This window comes from Hydra vulgaris, chromosome 13 (assembly GCF_038396675.1).
Source record: "Hydra vulgaris chromosome 13, alternate assembly HydraT2T_AEP".
Taxonomy (NCBI): Eukaryota; Metazoa; Cnidaria; class Hydrozoa; order Anthoathecata; family Hydridae; genus Hydra; species Hydra vulgaris.
Window position 1 is genome coordinate 25,875,001 of NC_088932.1, and position 13,108 is coordinate 25,888,108.

The 13,108-nt window shown below is 26.3% G+C and overlaps 1 protein-coding gene across 2 annotated transcripts in view; it reads left to right on the plus strand.

Moving 5' to 3' along the window:
- Positions 1 to 13,108, plus strand: part of LOC101237189 (proprotein convertase subtilisin/kexin type 6) — a 104,499-nt gene that overhangs the window by 48,660 nt on the left and 42,731 nt on the right. For both annotated transcript variants that reach the window (XM_065816459.1, XM_065816460.1), the window contains exons 5-6: positions 7,178 to 7,215; positions 7,801 to 7,877. In XM_065816459.1, the coding sequence (XP_065672531.1) occupies positions 7,178 to 7,215; positions 7,801 to 7,877 (115 nt within the window). The remainder of the gene's footprint in view (positions 1 to 7,177; positions 7,216 to 7,800; positions 7,878 to 13,108) is intronic.

Below are 13,108 nucleotides of genomic sequence, written 5' to 3' on the forward strand. Positions count from 1 at the left end.
CTAAATACAATGAAAACTATAAAAGAAAAGGTTTAGGCTCTTTCTTGCACAGAACAGTTACAAAGTGTAATCATTTTTTTAAATAAACTGAGTCCTAAATAAAAAAGATGACAATTGCTATATCAGCATATCCAGAACTAAACTATTTTTAAACAGATATATCATTGTTTAAAAATTGAAATAACACTTTTAAGAAATGGCTGTTTAGTTGTAACGTGTTTATTTTGTACAAATAAAACTGAAATTTGAAAGCGAATCATTTGTCTGTCAACATTTATGTTATAAATGCTCACAAAGAACTGCCTTTGTTTTATCAGATTATATTTGTTTTAATACCTCATTATTTGATCCAATTATACTTCACATAGATAACACTAAAATTGAAAATATTGACTTCTATATTAATAATACTAAAATTGTCGCTAATATTATTCGAAATAAGACTGAAAGTACTGATGTACAAAGAACATATGGTGGTTTAAAAGGCAGGGCATATTTCTCATTAATAGATAACTTTTTAATACTGGTATTGTAAATATTGATCTTAGTAACCGCATGGCTCCAAAATGATATGGTATTCATTACATAAGCATAGAACAAAATACAAAAAAGTAGCACGATTACAGAAAACATAAAGTTACAGCTGCTTGACTATCTAATTTACTTGGTTTTTTTGGAAAACTTTTAAAGTTATGTTATATTGGAATGTTTTTTAGAATGTTTTTTACACCAGGCCTAAGCCATTTAGAAAATATTCAAAAAGGTAAATTATTTGAAAACTTTCTAAAGCAAAAGTTGAAAAATACCTATACTTTATTAGCCTAATCAACAATAAGTATGGTTGTAGCCCTAATAAATTAGATCTATCAAGAAGTTTGTTAGACTAGAAAACTCAAAATTGTGTTAATTGTGTTGGGCCATGAAAAACAAGTAGAAAATTTTCTTCAATTTTATGTTCAATGCCAGCTACAGATTGAGTGTACAGATGCAATACATCAAACATTTTTAAACCAAACAAATTAATACCTTATTAGTAACTGTTGAAGAAACAGTAAATTTAATATATGATTAATAGAAAATGAAAAACTGAAATTATCTTGAAATCAAGTTTTGCAATCTAATTTTGTTATGTTAAAAGTCAAATTTGACAATGTGGTTTTGTTATGTTAAAAGTCAAATTTGACAATCTGGTTTTGTTATGTTAAAAGTCAAATTTTACAATCTGGTTTTGTTATGTTAAAAGTCAAATTTGACAATCTGGTTTTGTTATGTTAAAATTCAAATTTGACAATCTGGTTTTGTTATGTTAAAAGTCAAATTTGACAATCTGGTTTTGTTATGTTAAAAGTCAAATTTGACAATCTGGTTTTGTTATGTTAAAAGTCAAATTTGACAATGTGGTTTTGTTATGTTAAAAGTCAAATTTGACAATCTGGTTTTGTTATGTTAAAAGTCAAATTTGACAATCTGGTTTTGTTATGTTAAAAGTCAAATTTGACAATGTGGTTTTGTTATGTTAAAAGTCAAATTTGACAATCTGGTTTTGTTATGTTAAAAGTCAAATTTGACAATCTGGTTTTGTTATGTTAAAAGTCAAATTTGACAATCTGGTTTTGTTATGTTAAAAGTCAAATTTGACAATCTGGTTTTGTTATGTTAAAAGTTAAATTTGACAATCTGGTTTTGTTATTATTTTATTATTTTGTTAAAATCATTAAGAAAAGTTATAAAAAACTTAAAGTTTTTTGTAATTTTTTTGAGATAAAAGTAATTTTTTTGAGATTAAAGCAATTTTAACATTTTGAAAATTTTATTTTTGAATTTGCATATATAAAGGGTTCCTTTTATAATTTTTATAACAATAATTTTCTCTCTGTTGAATTTTATTTTTGTTTTTTCATATCACTTTTTATGATTGATTCAAGTTTTATTTTAGCTAGTCAGTTTTTTTTGCATCTTTTTTCTTATTATTTAACTGAAATAATGTCTGGCAAATTCTTTGTATTTCTGGCAAATTGTTTGTATTAAATCTCTCTTTTTATAAACATGTTTTAAACAACTTCATACAGGTTTTTTGTACACTTTCTGATCTTGGTAAACGATAGTATTTGAGCAGACCATTCGAATTTTTTGATTTAAAATTTTTATAAAGCATAAAGCAGATGCACAATACAATTTAAGTGTTTTAAAAATTTAGCCAGAAAAAGTATAAATATTAAAATGTGGAACTCTTGTTGATACTTTATAAAACTGAAAAGCTACCATTTTTTATTTTTTTTCCTACATCGTAAACATAAGTGTGCAGACCGCGTCTAATGAATTTGGCTAATACAGTGCATTTCATAATTCACAGTCACTTTCAGGAATACATGTAATATATAATTGTAGAGTACAGTACAATGTTGTACATCAAATGGATCAACTTGCAATCCATTGTTTTCAATACACAGATGGAGTCTACGGAAAGCGCGGTTATTAATGGAATGCAACACAGATACAGGCACATCAGCAGATGCTTGTTGAATCACTGTTTTTAATTCTTCTTTGGTTTTCACCTTCACCCTTATGATTTTCAGTTTCAACATCCCCCACAGAGCATTGTTACAGGAGGAAAGATGTGGGCTACGTGGAGGCTAGAGGGTTGGTCCAAATTTACCTACCCAGCAATCTGCAAAATTTTTAATATAGAAATTTCCTCATTTTTAGGGCAGTGTGAGCAGGTGCTCCATCCTGCTGGAAATGTGAAGAAAGCAAAATGCGTTTTTCATTTAGAGCTGGCAAAAACTGTGTCTGCAAAAGCTGAATATAAGAATCAGCTATTATGGAACCCTCCATGAAAAATGGCCCAATCATGTAATTTGCTGACATTGGTGCCCATGCCATAACAGTTGGAGGATGCTGGGTAATTTTTTCATAAAAATGTGGGTTTGCCTTGCTCCACATGCAGATTTGTGACCCTTTACCTTCTGCATAAAAAGCACATTCATCACTGAAAAAAATATTGTCACGACGTCTGGCATTATCATACTTATTCAATATTGCCTAACAAGAAGTTACTCGTGTTTCATAATCAGCTTCACTTAAGAATCACACTTTGACTGGCTTCCAACTTCTGTAGCCCAGATCTCTCGGTGTTTGCCACAAAGTCGTTCAAGACATGTCAAGCTCCCCTGATCTTTGACTGGAAAATAAAATAATGAAAGTAATAGTTTAATAAAAAATGTTGTATTGACTCAATAAATAAAAGTGAAAGGAGACCTACCTTAATGATGCCTTGGGATTTTCTTGAACTGATTGCTGCACAGTGTCGTGTGTGTCACCACGTTCATTTGGACAACCAGGAGATGTTTGTCAAGAATGGACCCAGTTTGAGAATTGTCGTCAGAACAATTTTTCTGACCACAATTTAATATATTCTGCAGGAGGTGGTTCACAGTCAAACCGTTCACATAATTTGGCCTTCACTGCTCTTATGGCTGAAACAGACTTGTCGCTCTCATAATACTATACAGAGGCCAAAACACGATACTCAATCGTATATTCGCTCTGGTCAGCCAACTCGAAATAATTGAATAAAAGAAAAATCAATCAATAAATTAATTAATTAATATATATTGTAAATAAATAAATTGAGAAAAAATATTGCCCAAGTTTAGACATAAATAAATGCAGCAATTAATGAACATAGATTCCTGAAAGTGACTGTGAATTATGAAACGCGCTGTATGTATGCCAAAAATTTTACAGTACGAAATAATGGAAAAAAGATTGATTAGAGACCATAACAAATATTAGCTTCAAAAATATGAAAATATAAATGTTGAAATAATGTTGAAAAATATAAAAACTGAAACTAATTATGCTATAACTGCTTTTGAATGTGTAAATTATATAAGACTGTGTCTTGCTAAGTGTAATGTTCTCATTGATGCATTAAAAAAAGTTTTTTCATTCTTGATTTTAGTGTTTTTTGTTATTCTGTTATTTTACATGTTTATCTGATTTAATAAATAAGTTTCATTTTTCAGTTTTGTATTGATTTAAGAAATAGTGAACACATTTTCATTTTGTCCTATGATATTTTCTACTCTCAAAACAAATCAACAATCATTTCAATCAATCAACAATCATCATCAAAATTTTTCTTTTGCAATAAGTTTTGCTACAAAGCGCTGTTATAGTGTATTGTTGTAAATTTATTAAATTCCTTCATTTTTGAAAATTTGTATAACACCTATTTACAGGGTAAAAACTCCTATTTTTTCACTTAGGAATTTTTAGCCTCAAGAATTCCTTTGAAGATGTCTCTGTTCTTTGGATATTGCTCATTTATGTTCAAATTTCTTTATTTCTTTCACTCTCCAAAATGTTTCTTTTTATTTTGAATCAAATTTTAATAATTTATTGACGACAGCATAGTTTTTGTATATTGGCAACAAAAGAGTGTTGAACTTGAGTTGTGAAAGATAAATATCTGATGTTGTTGTCCAGAAGAAAAAGGAACAAGTTTAGTTTATTTTGTTGAATACAATTTGATATTTCTTAGATTTTAAATAAGGAACTTATATAGTTATTATATTTATGAATAGATCATTCCATTAATAAACAAATATAATACAATGGGTTATGTGAAAACAACAATAACAACAACAAAAAAGAAAAAGAAAAATTAGACACTGCTAAAAGTTTATGCATTTAAATAATTAAACTTGGATCTAAATGTATGTTAAGTATATAGTTATGTATGTAGATATGTATGCTATGCATATAGATATATATACTATGTATATAAATATGTTTGTAATGTAAACAAGTTATTAAACTAGATTTCTCCAATACCAAAGAAATATCAAAATACTATTTTATTGGGGTTTTCAAAATTTTAATGTTTTCAAAATTTTTTTTTCAACTACCTTAAGAAATCTCAATTATTGCATGATTTTATAAGCTTATCAAGACTAGAGAGTGTAGGTCTCAAAAGTGTAATACCATTGACATATGCTATCACACCAGTTAAAGTACCATATATAGATGTATAATAGACCTTGATTTTTGATTGTTTCAACAAGATATTAAGTAATATAGGTTATAAAATGTTATAGAAGTAGGGTAAAGAATTAATCCGTGTTTTACTTCTTGATTTAAATTAATGGAGTTTGGTTTACAACTTATGAGATTTTTACACTACTGTTGTTGTATAATGAAGAGATAACTTTTTATCATAAAATAATTATTATGTAATAAACAATAATAGGATATGCCTATTACAACTTTCAAAGATTTTTTCTCTATCTAAAAATAACATTACACTGGTGAGTTATTGCTGCTGAACAGTTAGTATTATTATTATTAATTTTTTTAACCTCTTCAAGGCCTTAAAGGCCATTACAATCAAGGAGGCTACTTTAGTTGTGGTTGCAACAATCTCTCAACTCTATAACTCTGAAGCACAAATTTTTACAAAATATTTTAGGAATTTGCACTAAAATTTTTTCACAGAATTTTCACAAAATACCTTGAAAAAATCATGTTTTGCAAAGAAAATCTGCCAGTTGTTAACTTTTGCTATTAACTTATATCGCCAACTTATGTATTAAATCTTAATTTGTGCCACACGTGTAATTAATTCTAATATAATATACTTATAAAAAAACAGCAAATGTAAAAATGCATTTTCAAATTAAACTTTCTTATGTTTTGACTAGCGGAAATCTTGGTATCGGTTTTGGTAAAATATTTGCAGAAATGTCGATTTTGGTTTCGGCACCGAACTAGAGTACCCGAATTTTCGGTTTATTTCAGTTTCTGCTTTTTTTGTTTTGTTTTTGTCGAACACTAACCATTATAGAACTTTTCAGTCTGAAGATCTAACTATGATCTTTAGTCTGATAATATGATAAATTAGTTTCTTTAAACTTTAAATAATTTGCACATAATTATAAAATAAAATAAAAAGCTTCATTTAAATGTCATAAATATTTTTGATATTTATGAAAATAGTTCTCATATTATCATCAATTTTCCTGACAAAGTTTTAATATTAAATAATATTTTCACTAAATATCAAGAATATTTAAAAAATAAATTTTTTATAACTGACTTTTTTCAATTAAAGATTTAAAGTATGTACACAAAATAAATGTGAAAGTAGAAAAACAACTAAAAAAAAGTACTCCTCTATATCTATTTTGAACCAAGTAATAATTTTAATACAATAATATAAGAAGGTCAAACATAAAAAAAAAAATCAATTATTCCTGTGGGAATCTAATAAAATTTCGAGCTTTTGCTTTAGTGGCACCCATAAGCTTGCGCACAGAATAAGAATCAAAACTATTTGATGCTTTTTTAAATGATATTTTAATATCTTTAATGTTTCAGCAAAGAAACATTAAAGATATTAAAATATTTTTTGTTTTTTTCTTTTTCTTTTAATAACAGCCCAGTACTTTTCAATAATTCTCAATTCTGGGCAGTTTGGAGGATTTTCTGTTTTAGGTACAAATTTCACATTATACTTTTTATACCATTCCATAGCTAGTTTACAATAATAAATTGAAGCTAAATCAGGCCAGAACACAGATCTGTTATTGTGTAATTTAATGAGAGGTAAAAGGCGTTTTTGTAAACATTCTTTAACATATATTTGACCAGAAAGTGTGGACTGAGAAATATAAGGTGCTGATTTTTTACCACAACTGCAAATAGCTTGCCAAATCAAAGCTTTTTTAGCGAGCTTGTCATGTTTTGCGTATTTAAATTTTTGTCATTTTTAAAACTAATTTCAAGTTAAATCCAAAAACTAACATATTTTTTTAGAAACCACAACACGTAAACAAAATACAAAACAATTAAAAAGATTTTAATACAACCACTGAAAAAAAATATGTGTGCTTATTCTTTCACATTTATTTCATGTACGCGCTTTAAGAATTTAAATCTTTAGTTATTAAAGAAACCTATGGATGTATATATATATATATATATATATATATATATATATATATATATATATATATATATATATATATATATATATATATATATATATATATATATATATATATATATATATATATATATATAAATAAATAAATAAATATGTATTAATATAAATATGAGTTTTATTTTTAAATTCAAAAAGATATTTATATAATATTATTATTTTTTCTTTCAGGAATTGAGCATACACATCCAGAACTAAAAGGAAACTATGTATACCTTTTTTTTTAAATTTTTGTACTATGATTTTTTTTTTTTTAATGTAAAAGTTTTTCTGTTTGCTTATTGCAATACCATTAAGAATTCAAAATGGTTTCTTATTAAGTTTTTGCATCATCTGTATTATCTGTTTAAATTTATTGGGAATAAAAAACTAAAATGAAATTCTCTAAATTTTTTTCTTTTAAATTTTTTGAGTAAAGATGTTTATATTTTTAGTTTATACTTCAAATTTTAATTTTATATTGAATTTCAATTATTTTGTTTGTAGTTTTAACAACTATGAATGGTTTTAACTAATAAGATAAAGTAATAAGAAATAAAAAATCTACATTTCATTTTACTAATAATTTTATCTTTTTTGCAGTTAATAAGTATATTTAACAAATTTATCTTTATTTATTAATCTTAATATCTTTATTTTTCTTATTTTATTAATTTTGCATTTTGAATTCATACAGTTAATTATAGTTATTATTTTTAAACAAAACAGTTATTTATAGTTATTATTTTTAAACAAAACAATTAATTATAGTTATTATTTTTAAACAAAATAATTATAGTTAATTATTTTTAAAGGATTCTAGAGCCAGCTTTGACTTCAATAGCAATGATACTGATCCTTCACCAAGAAGTAATTGGCGTGAAGATAACAGGTTGTTATTTTTTTTTTTAGTTTCTATCAAAGTTTTATCATTATAATATATAAAAAAAAGTTAGCAAATAGAGTTTGATTAAAAAATTCAAACAGTTTGATGTTCGAAAAATCCACCTATTTATGTTTGTTGTAAAAAATAAATTATTATCTATTGTTGTAAAAAATAAAATATTATCTATTGTTGTAAAAAATAAATTATTATCTATTGTTGTAAAAAATAAATTATTATCTATTGTTGTAATAAAATAATATCTATTATAACTGTTGCACTTATTTTTAAATCTTTTTTTACTTTTAGTTTAGTCCTTTAAAAGTGAAACATGATTTTGTAAAAATTGTAACTATCCTTTAACTCTTTTACACTGAAACAGATGGTTAATGGCCCTGTAGAAAAAGTTGATAAATAAAGAACATAAAAAGCAAAGCAATTAATCAAAACTGCTTGCATTTATGTTTTAAACGATAACTATATGTTTTGCTTCTAAATTGGCTGGTATAAATTAGGGTTTGCTATAATTTAGGTATAACTGCTTCAGGAATAGTCAATAAAGTTTGTGTGCCCTTAAGGGGAAAGGGAATTCTGCTAACTTAAATATATGGGGGCTTACGTATGCGCAAATAAATAAAAACTTCTTAATTAATGTTTGTTTTTCAAAATTATAACATTTTTATTTCTTTAAAGAGTATAATTAGTTAAATAAAATGTCTTTTGATTTACTATTTAGGGTAGGGGTTCTTGAAGTACGATTATTAGTAGTGAGAAGTTGTTTAATATTTCTGAAATCTTAAGGATTTGTAGGTGTTTAGGATTTGTAGGTCTATTTGTATTTTCTCATTTTTATTTAAAAAAAATTTTTTCTCAAAATTCATATAGTATTTGTGTCTGCAATTATTGATATATAAATTTTATTTTAAAAGATATATAATGTATATTTCATTTTCTTTTAGAAAATATATTGTTTTATGGAGTAAATATGATGCCTTTTATCACTATTCTACCATTTTAAATATAGTGTGTTGATTTTTACTGTTTGTAAATATTAAATCCAAGTGTTATAAGGAGTGATGTTATTAATTTTTGTAAGGAGTATTATTATTTATCCTTGTAAGAAGTATTAATAACTCTTACTGACAAAATTTGATGAAATATTTTTTTTAATAAATAAAAATTTATTTTGTTAATTTTAGGTTCCAAATTCAAATTTGGTATTTGTTTTAACATTTAACATGTAAACTTTAATTAGAAGCCCTTTTTTTTTTATCATATTTTCTTCTTTTGATGATGAAACTTCTATTTAGATTTAACAAGTATGTGTTATGTAAAGTGCAGTATTACCAGTACTAGTGTAAATCAGTCTGTACAATCTCAAAAATGGTTCATCATTTCTCAAAACTGGATCTTCTGTAAGAGCTGGTCTTCTCCATAGTCTTCTTACGGTGCAAAATTAGCTTACTCCGGATTCTTTTCTTTATCTCTATAAATCTCAAATCCATCCTTGTATGGAATACTGTTGCCATATCAGTCAACCTCAAACCATTGTCACATTGTCAAAATGTTGTTTCTCTTTTCTTTAAATACTATATTGGGCGCTGCTCTAAAGAGCTAGCCTCCTTGTGTCATCTGCTAAAGTTAATTCTTGTGTACCTACTCATTCAATGTGTCAACCTTTGACTGTCATATAATTTCAGAGTGTCCACTCTGCTGGCAAAAATGGAAAAACTAGAAAAAAGGCTTTTTTTAAAAATAAGCTAGAAAAACTGGAAAAATTAATGCTTTAAGCAACATTGATGCTGGAAAAACTGGAATTTTTTTTTTATATTGCTTTTTAGTAACTTAATTTGTGTTTAGTTTGATTTTTAAAGGTTATTTTAAATCTCACTAACAATATTTTTTCCTTTTAAATTTTTTTATTTAGATTAGTATTGTTATTTTAGTTAGTATAAATATGGAATTAATCCAAACAACCAAAACGTGAAAACTATATGACATTTAAAAAGTCACTTCAAGATCGCTTAATGCTTCCCAAGTTACATTTCTTTGCTTATATTGCAAAGGAAATAATAATAAAGTTGCTTGAAATTATTATAAAATCAGATGTCCTTAAAAAATGCAGAAGCTTGAAAATGTTGAAAGATCTGGATCTTTCTTTGACTAAATAATCTGTTACCTGATGAAAAGCTTAACACAGGATTTTCTGTTTCTGAAAAACAGCATCTGAAAAAGAATAATTTTTATTTTTATTGCTTGTGTCAGCAATTACATCAAATTGTCTTTTGTCATTAAATTAATTTTAACACTTAGTCATGGCTAGACTGCTGTTGAGCGTGGTTTTAGCATAAATAACTCTTCTGTTAAAACAAACATGGCACCTTCAAGTATTATCTCCCGGAGAATCATAAAGGACCATCTAATTGCCAATGGTTTAAAACTACACGCAGTCCAAATCACAATACCATTGGTTAAAGCTTTTTGGTCAACCCATCAAAAATATATAATTGAGTTGGATAATGCTAAAAAAAGAGAAAGAGAAAACAGAGCTAAAACAAAAAGCGATGCATATCACAGCTGACATCGAAAAATTTAATCAATAAGTTAAAAAAAAAGCTTTTTTAATGATGGAAAACGAGATTACAGAGTGTATGGAACTTGCAGAGAAAAAAGTGACCTGAGTTGAGTTAAGAAAGGGAATGGATTAAAAATAAAAAATATTGAGACTCAACTAGAGGTTAATAATAATTCTGTTAAAACATGTTAAAATAAGGTTTTAACATGTTTGTTTTAACAGAAGAGTTAGTTTATAGAAAAACAGATTGAAGAACTTAAAAATAAGAAGAAAAAAATCAAGTTAGTTTTTATTAACAAATGACTTATTTTATTTCAGTATATCTTATTGTTATTATTTTAAGTTGTTTCTCCTTTAAAGTTTTCTGATTTTGTGATTTATTGAGAAATTTTGAAATTTATTCATCTTATCTTATTAACCTTAAGATAAAAAATGCTTTAAATGGGTTGTGCCTTCTATAAGAGTTTTTTTGATATAATAACTAGGAACTTAGTAAGCCTACAAATAGTTGTTTATCTTAAATATTTGTTAGCTGTTATGAATGTTTTGTTTATTTTTTAAGTTAAATTTGTGCTTCAGTCATTGACTCTTCAGAGTTTCAGTAAGTTTAATTAGTTTTAGTAATTCTGAAATTTGTTAAGTTAAAAAAATATGTTATTTAAGTCCTTGCTTTTGTTGTCTTTTTTTCTAATTATATAATTCTCAATGGTGTTGAGTGTTTATAGTAATATTAATTTATTACAGTTTTTCTTTGATTAAGTATTTAGTTTTAAATTACATACTTTTATGTTTATAAGTACAGTGGTTGTCTTTAAGACCATTTTTGTATTACTTCGGAAATATCATTAGTGTTGGAATTTAAATGCTTATCCAATACTGATGCTGAAAAAAGATATGGGTTTCAGGACCCAAATCCTGGAAAAACATATCTTAATGAAGTAATAAGTGCTGGAATTGTTATAAGTTTTGAGTGGAAAACTTCCAACTCTAACTTGCACTCTAACTCAAATCTAACTCTTGCTTGCAGCCTTGTTGGAAGTGAAGTTGTTTTAAAAAAAAAAAATAATAACTAAAAAAAAGAGGACTTTGAACTAAACATTAAAGCCCAGCTGTAATCAGCAAGTAATGAAGCTGGAAGTTTTCTTTAATAACGATTTTTCATAGTTCTTTATTATATTCTTGATTAGAGATTCAAAATTTGCTATTTTATGATGTCCAAGAAAACCATTGCAAACATTTTGAAAAGATAGCCATGCCACTTTTTAATATGGTGTTAGAGTGTCATAAAATTGCTGCTTGAGAACCAGCTCCCTCATTTGTGATTCCATAAAAACACCTTGTGTTACAGAACTCAATTTGGGAAATTTTCCTTTAAAAAGTTCATTGCATTACAATCTTTGTCAAATGCTTTCACAAACTGTTTAATGAGGTCTAATTGTATATGTATAGATAAAAAAAAATTGTTTGGTAAACAATTTTTAACAAGTTTCCAACAGTTTTATTATCTTGATTACTTTTTTGTAATGGCTGTGTCTTGCTTGTGAACCCCAAAAGCAAAGAAAGTCTATTCTAGTTAGGATTGAAATTACTTTCAGATCAGCATATTACTGATCCACTGGTGCTTATTATACTGTATGACATTCAAAATTTCATATTTTTGTAGGTTACTGGCGTGATCATTGAATATGCAATAGGCTCTGATGGTAACTGAATGCTAATATGTAACAATACAGCTTTGACATGCTATACAGCTATTGAGTTTTCAAAAACTTTTGTTTTTGAGGCTTTAATAAAAAGACACCATTCAGTAGAATTGTGTTCCTGTTCAAATAATTAAATAGAATTGTGTTCCTGTTCAAAGAATTAAAATAAACCATCAATGTCACAGCAATAACTTCATTTTCCATTTAATAACAAGTTTTTCATATTTTTAAAAAATGTACTTATATAAAATATACTTATGATATAAAGTTTACTTTGCATATTATTGTTTGGTTTGCAATTACTTTAATAATCTCATGTTCACCTTGGGCATATACTTATTTATCAGTTCACCAAGTTATTCAATCAAGTTATTCAATCAGTTGTTATCAAGTTATTCTCTAGTTACTTTTTTTTATCTGCTTTTGTTCTCCCTGTGTCATCACCTCCCTGTAAATGAAGTTATACAAATAGTAAGTTTAGGTAGTACATGATGCTTTATGGTAACTTTAAAAAAAGATATTACCTTGTAACAATGATGGTTCACCATAAAAACAAATGTTGTCTTTCTTAATCTCTTAATAGTTTTATTTAGTTTTTTGTGACTAATTTTCCAGACACCCAAATTACTTTTACTTTTTGATTTGGATCTTCTTCAAGTGGTCAGGTTCAATGGTTTCACTAAAACTCTCTACTTTAGATTCTATTATTGATACAGATTTTGGTTCTCTTGTTCTACTGCTGATTTATAAATAAATATTCTATCATATATTAAATTAAAGAGGCAAAAGTTATTGCTCTTGGCATATTAAAGATTTTCAATAAAGTCTGTTAAAACTTTTCTTTATCACAGTATTAAAGTTGATGACACCTTGGTTGTCTGTGCATTCTACAAGGTTTTATTGTTGCTCATCTGTTGTTTCTCAACTGCATTAATGATCTTCCTGAAAATTTTAAATTAAAT